The sequence below is a fragment of the Pyrgilauda ruficollis genome, unplaced genomic scaffold (genome assembly GCF_017590135.1).
Source record: "Pyrgilauda ruficollis isolate IOZ18807 unplaced genomic scaffold, ASM1759013v1 scaffold110, whole genome shotgun sequence".
NCBI lineage: Eukaryota > Metazoa > Chordata > Aves > Passeriformes > Passeridae > Pyrgilauda > Pyrgilauda ruficollis.
Window position 1 is genome coordinate 413061 of NW_024509211.1, and position 17776 is coordinate 430836.

Genomic DNA, 17776 nt, shown 5'->3' on the forward strand with positions numbered 1-17776 from the left:
GAGCAGCCAGGCAGCAGCACTGATGTCAAAGGGAAAAACAATCCCAAATTATCAGTGGAGGATTTGGGCTGACTGCTGCCCTTCTGTGCAGTGTTTCAGGCTTTCTACATTTAAGTTTAAGTGGGAGCCTGAGTGTTGTATGGCTAAACTAACCCAATCTGCCACAAGCACAGCAAGCACGTGTCCTGTGGCCGCTCTGCTTTTAATGTTAAATACATGGAAGGACAGATCTGTGCTGCCTGTGGCTCTGGGTGTTTATATTTGCAGAGCACTAACAAAAAACACCAGGAGATTGTCACACAGCTCTAATAATTATCTCCCATTGCATCCAGGGTTGGGAAAAGAGGATGTAAGTGGCTTCCTCTTAAGTTTTTAAAAGTAATGTTTGAAAGTCTTACTTTCTTGGCCTGGTTCAAATGTGCATTAACACAAAGTTTCCTTTTGATTTTAATTCTCTGTTTTTGAAGTGATGATGTTATCTTATGGTGATTTTTTTCACACCTAAAATTATTGTAAAAGTACAGATTAGAAAATAAAAATAGTTGATTGTCCAAAGTATTTGATTTTGAGCTCACTTCACTTGAGTGGCAGGGCTGGTGCAATCTGTGGATGCAGTTACTCAGCACAGTGCAGTTTGTGTTGTGGACAAGTGAACAAAGGTGTAATTTCTGTACAAACAGGCTAGATTGGAGGAGAACTTCAGAAAATAAAAGCTTAAGCGAGAACAAATGCAAAGGCCAAATTCTGAAGCAATTTGGTGCCCATTTCTGAAGCAATTTACTGCAATTTTAGAGACTATAGCTCCTTTCTCACTTAGAAAAAGACTTCCTGGGTTAAGTAAATTGCTGTGGGCAGAGGAGAGGCTGTTGCCAGGTCGGTGAGTGTGGTGCCCAATGTCACCTGTGCCCTCCTCTTGCTTTAGGAGAAGCAGCAGCACTTGGAAGCTGCCGAGGTGGAGACGCGCCAGCTCCTCCAGAAGCTCTTCCCCAAAGTGTCTCTTCCTTCCAACATGGTAAGAGAAGTGGATCTTCTAAACCTCCTGCTGGGGTCAGGATGCTCTGCTCCTGCTGGGCTGGGCAGTGTTTCCTCTCAGCCCCTCTGTCCCAAGGTTTTTGCAATGGGGTGAGACTGTCTCTTGCTGGTGGTGCCTGTACTTGCACAAGGAGGCAAAGCTGTGGATAGGTTGCTTCAAGAAGCGTTAAAAGAGCAAAATAAAAGTTGTTATCTTGTGGTTTTTATGCCCCAACATCTGATTTACCTGTCTGTGTTATCTGGTGTCTCACTGAGACAGTAAATTTTCAGGGGTGGGTAATGCCTGCTGTGTTTGCTCACTGTCTGGCACAATGGGGATCTGGATATTCCCAACCTTTCCAGAGGAGCTACGGTGCCTCAGTGACAGTTAATACAATTTAGGGGGTTTTATTTTGTTCCCAAGCACTGATTTCCTATTTTATATTTTTGGTGGCTTTCAGTGATTTGCAGGGAAAATGCCCTGGGTTCACGGGGTTCAGATGGGGTGAATAACATCAATTTGTGCTACCTAGAGGTTTTGAATATTCATATTTTAAATTGTTCCCAAATGTGCTAAAGTAAGTGTCCTGATAAAAGGACTTTCTATAAGGTTATAAAACAACCTTCTTAGAGTTATACAGCATCTGCTTGAAGTGCTCAGGGGTTTGGGGAGAGATTCCTTTGAATCTTCAAAAGCTTATGCAGAGCCCTGACACTTGCAGGGAGTCCTCTGTCACCCAGCTGCATTTCATCTCATCCAGGCCCCCCTGAACTGTGTGTGTCTCATCACCTCGTGCTCCTGGGCTGCTGCCAGCTGTGTGTGGCACTGGCTGCACAACAACCAGGGGCTGTGTGTGAGCTCCAGGGACTTGGGGCACTGGGACACTGCTCCCTCAGCAGTGGGGAGGCAGATGTCCTGAGGAGAGCTCTCCTGAGGTTGTTCTCAGCCTTAACTGAATGATTTCCCAACAGAGCCACAGTGAGTGGATATGTGGGTTTGAGAAGATGGCTAAAGAATACCTAAGAGAGGCTTCAGGATCTGAAGATGTCAAGGTAGGCACAAAAGATGGACAGCTGGTGTGTGGCATAATGGATTTGTCCAGTATAAATCTTACAAATTGTGCTGTGGGTTGGGAAGTTCAGGTTCTCAGACAAGTCACAAGAAAATTGTTTTATATTAATTCTAGAGTGGTTTGGGTTAAAGATCATCCAGTTCCAGCCTCTCTGCCCCTCTCCAGAACCTCTGCCTGAGGTTCTTCAAGCCTCATGCAGCCTGGCCTTGAGAGATGAGTCAGCCACAGCTTCTCTGGGCAACCTGCTGTTCAGATATTCACAAAAATGTATTTGCATCTTTGATAGGTACCTTGTGGAATTGTGAATTGATGAAATTGAAAACCTCCATTATCTTTTTTTTTAAGTAATGGGGTTTTTTTACAGTAACTCATGGTTTGTGACTGAGTATTGAGAGTTGTAGGTGAACACTGCACTTGCTGTTACGTTTTCATGGGTTGGACAGACAGACCTGCCCAGGAGTGATACCAGCTTGTTGAAATAAGATGAATAGAACTGAAATCCATCCACTGAGATGTGACTCTTGTGATGCCTTTCCTCCTTTGCCAGGCTATGGAGCAGAAGTTGAAGGAGGCTGAGGAGATGCACATCCTGCTGCAGCTGGAGTGTGAGAAATACAAATCTGTTCTGGCAGAGACAGTAAGTGGGATGCCTGGTCACCTCTGTGATGTTCCAGCTGCCTTTCTTCTGCTCTGAGCTTTCAAATCCCTCTCTCTTCTTAGGAGGGGATTCTACAAAGGCTACAGAGGAGTGTGGAAGAGGAAGAAAGCAAATGGAAGATAAAAGTTGAAGAATCACAGAAGGAACTTAAACAGGTATTTCTGAAGTTGGTTTTTTTTTCCCCTCAGCAGCTAGGCAGGTTCTGCTTGAAGTCACAGAGGGTGTTTGAGTTCTGTGAAGGCAGGTGTGGAACAGCCCTGGCTGCCTGGTTTGATGTGTGCATGGCCAGGGGATGAAAAAGGTGAAACCTGAAACAAGTGTAATAGAATGATTCCTCATGTCAGTGGTATTTTGGTGCTGTGATACTTAGCTTCATGTAAAGGCTGGGTTTTCATTTTTGAAGGAATGTATTTCCACTAAAGGGACTGAAAAATGGAGGATTTGTTTATATCTTTAAATTTATGTCACTATTTCTGTTGTCATTTTTGCAAAAGCAAGAAAAATAAACAGAACAGGTATAAAGTCTTTGACCATTATGATAAATCTGTGTCACAGTCACAGAATCACAGAATGGTTTGGGTTGGAAGGACCTTAAAGCTCATTCAGGTTCAGCCTGGCCTTGGACAATTCCAGGGATGGAGAGTCCTTTACAGATGCTGCAGGAAGCAGCCAAATAATAAATAATAATATTAATGCTGATGGGATAGGAAACCAAAGATTGACTGTACAAGTGTCACATTAATGTGCCTAGGAATATATATATTTTTCTGATCCTGGTAACTTGGGCTCTGTTTTTTAGGTTTTTTTTTCTGAGTATTTTTGTGAGCAGATATGGACTCTTTGTGCTAAAATTGAAGTACCATAGAATCATAACAGTTTTCTGAAAGCTGTTAAAGTGCTGCTCAATCCATTATGGTCAACTAATTACACTTGAAATTGCCTGCAAAGCTTTCCTTTTAGGAAGGTTCTGTTGATAGCAAAAGTGGGAAGAAAAAGGGCTTTTATGTTTATTTTCTAATCTAGAATTAAAGTAGGTCAAACAGCTTTTTTAAAAAAAAGTAATTTCTAAAGTATCTCTGCTTAGTAAATTTGAGTGCCACTGTGTGAGCCTGGCAGCAAACAGATGATTTATAAACATCTTGTTTGAGGGGCTTATAAAGGCTGTCAGATCTGGAACTATAGATGTGCTGCCATCTGCTGCACTTACACAGCCCCAGATAAGGCTAAAAATGCTGGGTTTGGGTATGTGGATGGTGAGTATTCCCAGTCTGGGAAGGATATTTTCCTTACCATGGCTAGTGGACAGCTGGATTAGTGCTTATATTCCAGATCTTTCAGGTCTGTGGTCTCTAAGTGTGTCAAAGAACTTGGGCTGGGAATAGGTAGGAATGGTGTAGACTCAGTAAATTGAATTATTTGAGTGAGCATCCTGTTTTATTCAGCCACTCTTGATTTCATCCCTAATATTTTTAGGATAAAATATTTAGATATTTAGGATAAAATATTACAGATAATTTCCACAACCTTGTGTATTTATGCAGAGTTTGTCTCAGACCAACCCAAGTAAATATCTTTATTTTCCCCCCAAACTGCAGATGCGTTCCGTGGTCACTTCTTTGCAGCACGAGGTGGAGAGGTTAAAGGAAGAAAACAAAGAAGTTGAAACTGTAGGTGCAGGTGGCTTTTTCTTCTTGTCTTTGAAGCTTTATGTTGTTGCAACACAATTTAGGCTTGTGCTGTAAATCTCAACTTCTCCCAGCCTGTGCTGCAATTTAACCTGAGCCTTTGGGGCAGGGTTTTTAAAAGGCAGAGAAGCTGGAAAGTTGTTCTGGGTTTTACTTCTGTACTCACCCACTGGGGCTCTTTCTTGGGAGACTGAACAGTTCACTGCTTGTTACAATCATGGGCTTGATTCTTTCTCTTTTTATCTTACTTTTGATGTTTAAATCTGCAGTCTGATGTTTAAATCTGTGCAATCGCTGGGCTTGAAAATGCTCTCAAAACATCATGGAATATTTGATAGAAATTTACAGCCAATTATAAATCAAGCAAATGATACTGCAAGAAAGCACTGAAAACATCTGTTTTAATTCTGTTTTTCTGTTTCTAGCTTAAAAAAGAGAGAGAACATTTGGAAAGTGAACTAGAAAAGGCAGAAATAGAACGATCCACTTATGTTTCAGAAGTCAGAGAGGTAAACATAATTGTCCAAGCTGTACTTTTTTTTTTTTTTTTCTCCTTTTGGTTACCAGTTGGCTGGCAAACTAACCTAGTGCTTAGCCCCTGTGGCTGAGGAGTTTGTGTGCTTGTGCCTTAGGGTAGAGCAGCACACTAATAACTGAGCAGAAGAGAACGGGCATACTAAGGAGACAAATCCTAAAACTCTAAACTTCATTTCAGCTCAAAGATCTCTTGACTGAATTGCAGAAAAAACTTGATGATTCATATTCTGAAGCAGTAAGACAGAATGAAGAGTTAAATTTGGTAAGAAGCTTGTTGGGCACAAACGAGGCTCCCAGCATACGTCTGAAGCGGAGACTTATTTCAAATCCTGTCTGTTCTGCTAACCTCTTCAGCTTGATATTTTTGTCCATTGAAATCATTTATGTAGTCTGACTTTTACAATTTGTCTCTTTTCTCTGCTCCTAACAATAGCATGTCTGGTTCTTAAGACTTTTTCCCAAAGTCTGTAAGACTTTCATTCCTGAAACTTCTTGAGAAGATTTGCAGTGTAGGCATATGCAGCAGCAAATGTAATGTCCTTGGAGCAACAAAAGTGGTGCTCTCATCAGTTTAACTGCAGGATTATTCTCTGGTGGGTTTTTTTTTCCCACCAAAGCTTTTGAGGATGCAGCAGTGCTGTCTGTGCTCTGACTGTGCAGAGCCTTTTCCATCCTGCTCTGGATGAACAGAAATTGGCCAGACCCAAAGCTGGATGAATTCAGAGTATTCAGCCATTCAGCTGCTGACACCCTGCTGTGGCTGAATGGCTGTGCTGGCTTGGTGCTTGCATGTGTTACGGCCTGTTTGGCTAGAAATGCTTCCAGCCAATAATGCTCCTATAGCAGCTTTCTCAAGAAGGACTTGGATTAATAGGATAGACCTAAGGATGCATGGTTTTCCATTTTGAGCCCTTTCCCTTCTCACTTGTTTCAGTGACCTGTTTTTTAAGGCTGCAGGAGCAGTCAGAGCCTTCCTCTGCTTGTGTTTGGCCAGTGCTTTCCTGCTTTTGAGCCAGAATTAGGGAGGGTTGTTCCTGTTACCATGTCTGTGGGATGATGGGACAACCAGGCTACTGCCACTGATGTAGCTGGGCTGAAATAGCTGATTTAAAAAAATCACCACCACCACAGTAACAATGTGCTTAAGTTAATGGTACACTAGCCTCAGCAAGCAAAGCCTCTCATTCTGAAAGCAAGGAAAATGGGAATTGAGTGCATATCTGGGAGTTAATCAGTAAACACCAACCTCTTTGAGGCAACAATTTATTATGTCTGTGCACAACAAAAGCTTAAAAAGCTGAGCTCCCTGCTAGGGCAGCTTGAGTGCAATGTGATGGTGCTGTGCTGCTGGGAGTGTGAGGATGTGTTAAAAAACCACCTCCTTGCAGCTGGCTCAGGAGTGCTGTCCTGAGTGTGTGTGAGTGCTTCTGCAGGAGGCTGAGGAATAGAAATTATGGCATTTCAGAATGGGTTCCCCACTATTTAAAAGGTGAGCAAGGAAAAAGTGAAACTGCTGAGGAGCTTCCCCAAAATGTGTAAGCCCAGCATTCACCAGCCCAGGTGCTCCAAAGGGGGAAGCCTTCCGAGGGTGAGACAAACACAATGTGTAGGTTTGGAGTCAGTAAAATTCAGAGCTCTGAGTAGCCCATTGTTCCCTCCTTTAATCTCCTGCTGGCTTCCAGGAAGATTGACAGCAGGAATAGTGAACATTAGCACAGCACACTTCAGAGGCACAAATCCAACAAAATTGGCACTCGAGCTCCTTGTTAGCACTTCTGTTTGAGGCTCAAGCCTCAAGTGCTCTGGCTGGTTCTGTGTGCTGTATTGAAGAGCAATCAAAATATCCTTTAAAAAACTGTCTATCCTTTGGAAAGGCTGCAGTTTAAGTACTGACTGCAGCCAGCACAAAGTAGTCATCCCTCTTGACTGAAATAGTTTCACTATTTTGGATTGAATCTAAACACAATCGACAAGTTAATATCCCCCTGTCAGTGATTCATGCCTTGATGTGCCATTAACAGACTGGTTAAGTCAACATAGTTGTAGTAAGTGGTGCTTTGTTAAGATGATAAGTAGAGCTTTTTAGTTTATTCAGCAGTAGAGAGACTGTTTAGCCTGCTCTAGCAAGATGACAATCTTCATTTTTGCATACTTGCTGTGAATTAAGTTGGAGTCTGGGCTGACTCCCTTGATAAGGATGCTGGAGAGGCTGATGCTTCTCGTGGAATGGAGTTGAAAAGTTGAAACCACTTGTAAGGAAGCCAATGCCAACCACGTTTTTGTCTTCTGTAGTTTCCATTCTTTACCTTTATCTTTACAGATGGAGTCTCTCTTCCTTGACTGTCCTGGTAAACCTCATCATACATGTTCACTAATCCCCTGTGTGCAGTAATTGTTAGTAAATCTTACTCCCTTTGCAGTCCTTGTGCACTGGGTTAATCCCTGGGACAGACAGAGGAGATCTGTGTGTGTGAGTGGAACTGATTTGCTTGGTTACTGTTTTGCAGCTGAAAACACAGCTAAATGAAACACTATCAAAACTCAAAGTTGATCAAAATGAGAGAGAAAAAGTAGCTGGTGACTTGCCCAAGGTAAGCAGAGACCTTTAGCAGTTGCACATATAAATGTTAGCAAAACCCCTCAATGTCTGTAGTTTTGCAGTATGGAAATGATGATTTGAAGGAACTTGATTTGAGCTGACTGCCTGGTGGGGTGTCTTGCTCCACTGGCTAGGACTGTAAGAGCTCCACCTGCATGTCAGAAATGCATGAAACTGCAGCTATAATGATAATGATGAAATGATAAAACTGCAGCTAAAAGCTCTGTTTAATCATCCTTCTTGAAAGAGTCGCCTGTTCATGATCATTTTATGCCATTAGAAACAAATGCTGATTTGGGGCTGACAAATCATTCTTTATTTAAAAGAAACCCTGGCCTAACAAAAAGCCCATCCCACAGCCCTCCACCCACATTACAAGTTTTTAAATCCAGTCTCAAATGGCAGAGGGTTGCAAGCTGCTTTACAAAGCATCTGCCCATGGTGACATATCCACTGTAACCCAGGAGACTGCAAATCCTAAAAGTTAGATCTGTGCAAGTGTGATGGAACAAACAGGTGGGTTTCCTGTGCTTTTCCTCAATGACTGCTCCTACAAGATGGGTTGGAGTGGAAAATCTTGAAGCATGAGAGGTCTCAGTGCTGTCTGTCACTCCAGAAACAAAGGTGACATGGGAGAATTGGTAAATGGAGACAGGAATAGCCTGTGGAGTGGCTGGGCTCTGGCTCCAGACTATGCAACAGCACAGTATCAAATTGGGCTGAGTTCTTCCAGGATTGGAGTGGGAAATGCTGTTGGGGGAGCATACCTTGTCCTGGACAGGGATAGGTGATCACAAAAGCATGGACTCTGCAACTACCTTGTTCCTTCAGCACAGTATCAAATTGGGCTGAGTTCTTCCAGGATTGGAGTGGGAAATGCTGTTGGGGGAGCATACCTTGTCCTGGACAGGGATAGGTGATCACAAAAGCACTGGAGGAGGTGAGAAGCTAAAGGAAACTTGCTGTAATAAAGAATTTAAAACATTTTGCTCTGGACAGTTATGTTGGGTGTTGACATACAAAGCCATCTGTGCTGATGTCCATGGTTCATGGTGTATCCTACATAAATACAGAGCTGGGGTTAGGATTTTGGAGACCTGCACTCCTGCTCTTATGAAATTTACTGCATGATTTTTACCTGATAACCTGATGTGAGACTATTAAAGCTCCCCTGTAGGATTGCTCTCAGATGCAGACAGGCTGACATGCAACATGCTGATTGTGAGGAGACATGTCAGTCTTGGCAAATGGGTTGGTCCCTGGAGCAGATCTGGCATAAAACAGATTTCCTCCTGAACACTGATTTCCTGTGTCTGTAGTGCTCTCAGGGAGATGGGGCTTTTCTAATTGTTGTGCCTTCCCTGTTTCTTCCTTTTTTTTTTTAATGTGTCTTTTTTTATCCTGTCTTTCCCCTACAGGCTCAAGAGTCTTTGGCAGCTCTGGAGAGAGAAATTGGGAAGGTTTTTGGGGATGCCAATGTTATTGAAAACAGCGACGTTTGCACAGACTCGGTGAGTGATTCCTGGAGCTCGTGCTCAGGGGCCACTCAAATCTCTAAGTGGCAACTTTGGGAAGTGAGGTCCAGCAGAGGAACAGGATGTTTGGGGCTTTATGAAGATTCCAGCACTACAGCTTGCCAGGGTGTCAAGGATTCACTGGGAATTTTGCTGCTGTCTGGATCGTGACCTCCTTCCTGTGGCTCAGATTTGCAAGGAAGGAAGGGAGAGATTCTGGGCTTTTGGTGGGTTTTTTGTTTGGTTTGGGCAAAAGTGGGGAGATCCCCAAACTTGTCCCTTCTAGAAGGGAAAAGGGAAGCCAAAAATAACTCTGCTGATGACTAAGTGGGCTGAAAACACTGTTGGGTTGGCCTGTCTGACATGAGTAATGCCAAAGAAAGGCAGTCTTGCACAACCTGCAACACTCAGACAGAGATTCTCCTGCCAGAACATGGTTCCTTCTGCTCCTCTGCAGCTGTGGCCAAGAGCCAGAACTTGATTTCAGCTGGTTCTGGCTCCTGGGAATTTTTGTTGACCTTCATGTGGCCCAGCAGCAAAATGTTGTGAAGATGAGCTTCAGCCCTGAGTGGTGTGGGTGGGTGACTCTGCAGGCTGCTGGTTTTCCTGTATCCTCCAGCAGTGGCATTCCAGCTTTAGGGTCTGGAATTGGGTGGCAGTGGCTCCCCTGAGCCTGTGGGTTGCTGTGAGCACATCTGGGTTTGGAGCTGGTCCTCACAGCATTGCCCTAAAGACACCACCTGCACAGGGGCTGGGCTGGGGCTTTGTCACTGCCTTTCTCCATCCCTGGCAAACAGAGCTTTCACACCAGCCTGGAATAGCTTTCCAGAGGACAGTTGGGAAGGGGAAGGCTGAAGGAGATTCTCTCCCAGCTCAGTGGTGCCAATGGAACTCATTCCCTTTTTTCTTCTGAGGGACAGAGTGGAAGGACCCACTGTCCTTTGATGGGGGAGAGAAGCATTTGCTGATAGCACAAATAATTTATATCAATTCCTTTTAGCTGCTGAACCTAAGTGGCTTCATCAGCTGAAAGAGGAAGCTCGGGGTCCTCTGAGGAGAGCTGCAGGAAAGCCTTTGTAGTCATTAGCAGCAATGAAATGGCTTTTCCAGGCTCATCCCTCATGGATGCTGATGGACCCCTGTGCTGGGCTCAATCTGGCTGAGCCAGGGATGCAGCTGGGCCTGTGAGACTGCAGATGTGCCAAGCCTGGGAGCTGATTCCTGGAGGATGGGAGGGCTGCTGAGCCCTCCCTGTGTTCCCAGGGGAGGCCAGGGGTTTTTGGTGCTGATGCCTTGTGAAGGCTGACCTAGAACAGAGGCTGGATGGAGCTAAAGAATAAAGCAGGGATTTATTCAAAGGATCTCCTCAATGGATCCACCTTGGGCAGCACAAGAACCCAGCCCAGGCTAGATGAAGCCAAAATGGCCACAAAATGGACAACCAGTCACAGGGTCTCTCACTTTTATAAGTTTTGGTCCATTTGCATATTGCAGTTCATTGTCCAATTCCAGCTTTAGCCCCTGCACTCCCATCCTTCTTACTTTTCTCTCTGCAGCCCACGTTGTTTGTGCTCTTGGGCTGAGATTTGGATCATTTGTCCTTGGTCCCAGCTGGAGCAGGAATTGTTTTGTCTCCCTGCTCTGTGTAGAGAGCTCACCATCCCATAATATGAAGCTCAGAACTCCACACTGAAACAGCCCAGAACCTGAAAAATACAAAAGCTAAACCCTGAGGTATCAGTGCCACTCAGGTGCTGTGTCCCTGTCTGCAGCAGGCTGGAGAAGAGCTCCTCAAGCCAAAGCCCAGCTCTCAGCTGTGCCTTCATGGCCTGTCCCTGTGCTGCATGGGGACAGCAGTGCCATCAGCCGTGGCATCTGTGGCTGGTGGCTCTGGGCAGCCCTCCTGAGCTGGGCTGTCACTGCATGTGCCCTGTGGTGGCCCAAACGTGCTTGTTTGGTTTAATTGCCTTACCTCACAAAACCCCTCTGGCTCTCTCACTGCTCTGCTCTTGCTGCACATCGTGGAGCCCAGGTTTCTGCCAGAATATCCATGGCTTTATTCTGAAGAGGAGTGTGGAAAAACAGTCCTAATAAACCTGCAATTAAGCCTTCATTAGTAAAAATACATTAATTGTCTAAGCAGCACTCTTGACAGGTAGCCATTGGCAGAGGCTGGAATTAGAACATTATCTTTTCTCCAAGCCTTTTCTGCTGCCTTTTTTTTTTCCCCTCTTTTTGAGGGGAGAAAAGGAAACTGTCTCCCCAGAAGCCTAAAAACCCAGCTGAAAATAGCTCTGAGATCAAAAAAGAAAGTCTTCCAGCCACTTCCACCTAGCAACAGTGCTTCTTTTTTTTTTTTTTTTTACTAAGAACCTGAAAACACATGCTTGAAAATGAACATATTTGTTCCTTCTGGGTGCTGGAAGCAACCCACAAAATTGAGAAATGATACTTGCATAAACCCTCAAACACACTCAGAGTGTTTTCTTTAGACTCCTTTTCTTTCTATTTAAAAATAGACCATTTGGGGTTTCTAATCAGCTGCTTTGTCACTTATGGGACCAGCTGATGACTAAAGGGGGCTTTTAGTGTGCTTTAAGGAAGTCATTTAAATTCAGCAGCTTGCTTAGGCACTGAGCTTATTTTCAGGCTTATGTGCAGTCTAATGTGCTTTCCCTCCAGATCTCAGTGCAGAGCAGTCCATCACTGGAAACTGGGAATGCCACGTGTGTGAAACAGCCAAGGGAATCTGTCCCGACAGTTCAGCTCCTCTTCTGGCTGCTGGGTCTGAAATCACAGGGGCTTCCCCACTAGATCCTCTTCCTCTCTTCATCCTCATCTCCCAGAGAAGTGGATCACAGAATCCCAGACTGGTTTGGGTTGGAAGGGACCTTAAGGACCATCCAGTTCCACCCCCTGCTGAGGGTGGGGACACCTGCCACTGCCCCAGGCTGCTCCAAGCCCTGTCCAACCTGCCCAGGGATCCAGGGGCAGCCACAGCTGCTCTGGGCACCCTGTGCCAGGGCCTCCCCACCCTCCCAGGGAAGGATTTATTCTGTTTTTCTGACCTAAATTTCCCCTCTTTCCCCCAGTCCTGGAGAGCACAGGGCTGGGGCTCAGCAGTGTGAGGCAGCATATATATATATATATATATTTATATATAATAAGCACTCCTGGCTTAGCAGGAGCTGCAGGAGGACTGTGCTGAGCCCAGATCCATTGGGATCTAGTCAGGATTGGCCCCAGGAGGATTTGGGACGTGTCTGTAATTCATGAGTGAACACTGCCTGACGTTAGTGAGGCCACAGAACAGAAGGGAGGTGCAGTGCATGAGGGAGGGAAGGAGGAGCTGTTCCCAGAGAGGGGCTGGCAGTGCACTGGGGGCTCCTTCCCTGCTCCTGCTGCTTCTGTGCTGCTGCCCAGGCACCTCACTGCTGCTCAGAGCTGGATTAACTCATCTGCTTCCTGCTAATTGCCTTCACCTTTCCACTTCCATCAGTCTCTGTGAGATTGCTAAGCCAAGTCTGAACCTTGACAGACCTGACTTTCTACTTCAATAAGGGTAAAACAGGTTAAGGCCACCCTAATACAGATCCCAATGATTTTTTTTTTAGAGTAGAGAAATGTTTACCAGTTGCACAGGAGTAAGAGCTGTGCTGTAGATTGTTTTGTTCTCTTGTCTGAGCCTGGAGTTGTTCCTGTAATGGTGCAGGTGCTTGAGTTTGATTTACTGCTCATTTTGCATTTCCAGCCAAATGGGAGCAGGGAAAATGGCCCTCTCTGAACTCCCTCTAATTTCCCTGGAGCTCTGGGGAGAGATTTGCACCCGCATTATGCATCAGTCTCAGTCTGTGGGTAACACCAGAGAGGGGCTGACGGATGCTGAGAGCCTGCAAAACCCCTCTGTGCCCCTGTGGAGAATTGGGTACTACTGCATTTGCTGGCACCATGGCAGAGTTGCTTATTTTTAGCTGTTAAATTTCAAGGAAAAGCTCTCCTGCAGGTGGTCTGCATGTCTGTGTTCTGAGCTGAATAAGGAGCAGTAAGGTGGGTGTGTTGGATGTGGAGTGCTCTGTGCATCTCTGGAGGAGTTAATCAATAAATATAATAAAACAGGCGTTAATCAATAAATATATAATAAAACAGGGATTACACAGCACTGTTAGCCCAGCAAGGCTGACAGGCAGGGAGGCAGGAGGGGAGAGTCCATCTTCAGCTGTGACACTTCCTGATTAAGCAATTGTTGAATTCTTAGAGAAAAAAAAGGCTTTTATTTTTGTTTCAAAACACAAGCTCAGCATTTTCATTTCAGCACAGGAAACTTTCTAGCTCGTGGTGGCTTTCATTTTTCATTTTCTCTTTGTTTTCTCGTGCTTGGACTGTTGTTTGAAGCCTTCATTTAAGTCCGGGTGTTGCTGGCAAGGGGGAATTTCCCAGGGGTTTGGAGCAGAGGGTGAATCCAGGGATGGCTGAGGGTGTGGATTTCCAGGCAGCTGTTCCAAATGCTGTTTCACAGCTGGAGCTGCCTGGGGCTGGGATGTTGGGTACTGCTGAGGACACCATCCCACAGCTCCTCAGTCACACCCAGGCCTCGGTGGTCCAGGAGTTCTGCTGTTCCAGCTCTGGGGTCAGGAGTTGTGCTTGTGATGCCTTGTGAAGGCTGATCTAGAGCAGAGGCTGGACAGAGATAAAGGATAAAGCAGGGATTCATTCCAAGGATCTCCTCCATGGATCCACCTTGGGCAGCACAAGAGCCCAGCCAGGGCTGCAGCCAAGATGAACCCAAATGGTCCCAAAATGCACGAGCGCTCCCGGGGTCTCTCCCTGGGATCAGCTCTGCTCCATGTGCACATTGCAGTTCAGTGTCCAATTCCAGCTCAGCCCCTGCACTCCCATCCTGCTTGTTTTTCTCTCTGCAGCCCACGGGGTTTGTGCTCCTGGGCTGAGATTTGGATCATTTGTCCTTGGTGCCCAGCTGGAGCAGGAATTGTTTTGTCTCCCTGCTCTGTGCACAGAGCTCACCATCCCCTGATGTGAGTCCCAGATCCACACACTAAAGCAGCACAGAATCTGGAAAATAGAAGATCTAAAACCTGAGGCATCACCTCTGCACCCTGGCCTGTGTTATAAACCACATCTGTGGGGTTCAGCCAGGCTGGTGGGGAAATAACCTTTGAGCCTGGATCAGCTGTGGATACCTGCATGATTCCTGGAAGCAGGGAATGCTGGAGTCCCAGGCAGGCAGGGTAGGAGCTGGATGTGCAGATGATTCCCTGGAACAGGAAAGGGCTCCTTGACTTTGAGCCATGTTCTCCTTAAACGTGGCCATAACCCTCTGACTGACAAGAATTGTTCCCTTCTGCACCACGAGTTGTAATTTTATACAGAGGATCTAATTCTGGCCTTTCTTCGTAATTAGATTGTAAATGAGTTTTTAATGATTTCCTTTTTTTTTTTTCCTTCTTTCAGGAATTGAGTGATAAAAGGCGAAATGTGGTGGTGAATCTTACCCAGGATGTGGGTCACCTCAAGAAGCTGCTTGTGTCAGTAAGCCAGATGCTGTCAAAGGGATGAGGACACTACAGCCAGGTGGGTGTGGACAGTGGCCCCCAGTTCAGCTGTTGGGAAGGCCACTGGTGTGTTATGGTGGGACTTTGTTCAAATTACCAACTCTCATGTCAGAATATGAGACTTTTTACAATCAGATCACAGAATCCATGAATTATTAAGGTTGGAAAAGCTTTCTGAGACTGGCTCCAGCCTTTCCCCCAGCTCTGCCAAGGCCAGCACTGGCCATGTCCCCAAGTGCCACGTCCAGGGATGGAGATTCCATCGCTGCCCTGTTCTAATGCCTGACCCTGATAACACTTTCAGTGAAGAATCTTTTCCTAATCCTCATCCAAATTCCACATGCAAATCATAAAAAGCTCCTGGTAGGCACTGGATTTGTTCTCTCTGGATGCACATGTCAATTAGCTGAGACTAATCTTCTGTCCCTCATGTAGGCATGTAATTCCACCCCTGCCTGCTACTTCCTGCAGGTTGCCCTGAGTTTTGTTCTCCCAGAGCCTTTTTTCCTCTTTCTTTGCTCCACCAGCAAACTGTCTGCACTCCCATGCCCTGATTGCTTTGGGATGGAGGATATAAAATAACCCACAGCAGTGGCTGGCTGGGAGTGTCTGAAGCACCAGCCTGCCACGAGCTCTTCATCCAGTTACAGACACGTGGACAAGGCTTTAATTGTAATACTCAGCCAGCTTGGAAACCTGGACCTTTGTGCTGATTCACAGAATTCACAGAATTCCTGGGTTGGGAGAGATCTTCAGGATCATTGAGTCCAGCCCAGCCCCAACAGCTCAACTCAACCCTGGCCCCCAGTGCCACATCCAGGCTTTGTTAAACACACCCAGGGATGGTGACTGCACCACCTCCCTGGGCAGCCATTCCAGAACTTTATCACCCTTTCTGTACAAAACCTTTTCCTGATATCCAACCTGAATTTCCCTTGGTGCAGCTGGAGGCTGTGTGCTCTGGTTGTGTCAGTGCTGCTGGAGACAGAGCCCAGCCCCAGCTGAGCACAGGCACCTCTCAGGAGCTGTAGATAAAGTTAAATAACCCAGAGTCAGCTGAAGGTTGGATAAGCTCAAGACACTGAACTTTTTAAGGAAGCTGATGCAGATTTGGGTCAGAACTGGGAGCTGTTTGTCTTGGGAGGCAGCACTGAATGAGGAGTGTCAGAGCTGCCTTTCACCTGCTGAGGATGGGATTTGTTGTATTCCTGATTCAGGAGCTTTTTATGCTCCTGCCTTTGTGATGCAGGGGCAGCAGAGCTGGCAGAGGGTACCTGGGTGTTCAGGTGGGAGGGAGGTGCTGCTGCTCCTTGGCCTCTGCTCTGGGAGGCTGTTCCTGCTCAGCCTCCACCACCAGGCTCCTTCCCCTGGGCTTCCTCGTGCCTGACACCAAGGAAATGCAGGCAAGGTGCTGGAATGATGGAATTATTATATCCCTGCTTGGGAGGCTGCTCCTCTGACCTGGTGATTTGTGTTTCTCTTGCAGAGTGAAATCACGGGGGAATCGTTCATTTGAGGATAGCAGAAGGCATTGTATTATATTTTGCCAAATTAAAGCCTTATTTATGTTTTCACCCTTTCTACTTCGTCAGAAACACTGAACAGAGTTTTGTCTTTTCTAATCCTTGTTAGACTACTGATTTAAAGAAAAAACCCCAACTCTGTAGACACCTCCAGAGTTTAGTTTTATAATAAAAACAAACCTGTTTGGATAATTAGACCTTTACATTCCTGGAGAGACAGTAAACACATAATCTTTTATCTTATTTTGCTCAATAAAACTTGTTCAGAAAACTCCAACGTGGTAAAGTCACCGATGGGAAATGACATTTTAATACTGATGTTGTACACTGTTTTACTTAATTACATTTTTGGGATTAGCTGCCTCTGACTTCAACCTCAAGTAAACACTCCTTTTTTTTTGTTTTTTTTTTTTTGGTTGCTAATGTAATCAGTTTTTGTAATGGTGTCAGCAAATAAAGGGATGCTATTATTCAAGGTGTTCCTGCTCTCTTCTTTCAAGTGAGTTTGGATGACTCAGGTGAGGTTTCCACCTCTCCCCTCCCCGAAATGAGCATCAGGCTGCACCCAATGTGCTTGTTTTTGGGCAGAGGAGGAGGCACCAGCTTGAGAAGAGGCAAACTTTTGTTCTAAAGAAAAGGTCTTAGGGTTTTAAAAAATAAAATAAATCCCCATCAAAGTGCCATGTAAATTGTGGTTCTGTGCCATGTGTTGTCTTTGGGAAAGATCAGGGAGTGCCGGGGGAAACAGCTGGAAACAGTGGATGTGGCAAAGCCAGTGGTGAGCAGAGTGTGTCCATCTGCCCCAGATCCACCCCCTGGATGGCATCTGGGCTGGAAGGAGTTCTGGGAGGGGGTTTGGATGCTCTGGTACCTTGTGCTTTGTTGGGAACAAGTGTGGGGAGGATCTTTGGGACAGGAATTCTGCTGGAGGTGTGGGGAGATCAGGTGGCCCCTCCTCTGTATCTTACAGGAACCTCTCAGTCCTGTGGGATTCTGCAGTGGGTGAGGTGGGGGGTGGTTTGGTTTTTCAGAACACTTGAGGATGTGATTGTCTGTGGGAAGGCAATAAAACAGGGGTCAGTCATTAATTGGGGGTTAATTGCAGAGATGAAACAGATCAAAGTGCTCACCCTGAGCTGTTCACACTCCCCTCTGTGCTGTTTTTTAGTTAATATTTGGCCTTCTCCAGGCAGGAGGTAAAGAAGCCTCTTCCTTACATGGTTCCAGTGATCTGGATCATGCCAGGTCCTGCTGAGAGCTGTGAAATAGCTCAGAAGAGGGAGAAAAAACCTGGAAAATGTGGTTTCCTCACAGCAGGAGCTACCCCTGGGCTCCAGCTGTGGCCACTGAAGTGTTGTGTTCCATGGAGTTGTTATTCCATGGAGTTAAAACTCAAATGCCATTAGCCTGACTTGTGTAGGTGTTTGATGTGGAAAGTAGAAACACATCCCTACAACTGCAGATCCAAGGAAAACCTGAACCCTGGAGGGTCTCCACACTTGCCCTGGTTGGGGTTTGAGGCTGGTCCTTTGGCAGGTGTCTAAACACCTAATTTGGGGTGTAATTGGCAGTTTAATGGATGCATGCAGTTTTGACTGGTTTAAAA

At 45.7% G+C, this 17776-nt stretch overlaps 1 protein-coding gene across 11 annotated transcripts in view; it reads left to right on the forward strand.

The window, feature by feature from the left end:
- KTN1 (kinectin 1) overlaps positions 1–16799 on the forward strand; it is a 77513-nt gene extending 60714 nt beyond the window's left edge. For 7 of the 11 annotated variants that reach the window (XM_041476713.1, XM_041476662.1, XM_041476697.1 and 4 more), the window contains 11 exons: positions 923–1012; positions 1984–2064; positions 2632–2721; positions 2805–2897; positions 4338–4409; positions 4853–4936; positions 5143–5226; positions 7472–7555; positions 8982–9074; positions 14547–14666; positions 16134–16798. In XM_041476713.1, coding sequence (XP_041332647.1) covers positions 923–1012; positions 1984–2064; positions 2632–2721; positions 2805–2897; positions 4338–4409; positions 4853–4936; positions 5143–5226; positions 7472–7555; positions 8982–9074; positions 14547–14651 — 876 coding nt within the window. In that variant the 3' untranslated portion in view covers positions 14652–14666; positions 16134–16798. Of the gene's footprint in view, positions 1–922; positions 1013–1983; positions 2065–2631; positions 2722–2804; positions 2898–4337; positions 4410–4852; positions 4937–5142; positions 5227–7471; positions 7556–8981; positions 9075–14546; positions 14667–16133 lie in introns of all 11 variants that reach the window. The other 4 variants (XM_041476719.1, XM_041476734.1, XM_041476705.1 and 1 more) reach the window with 3 other exon arrangements.
- Positions 16800–17776: the final 977 nt, after the last annotated feature.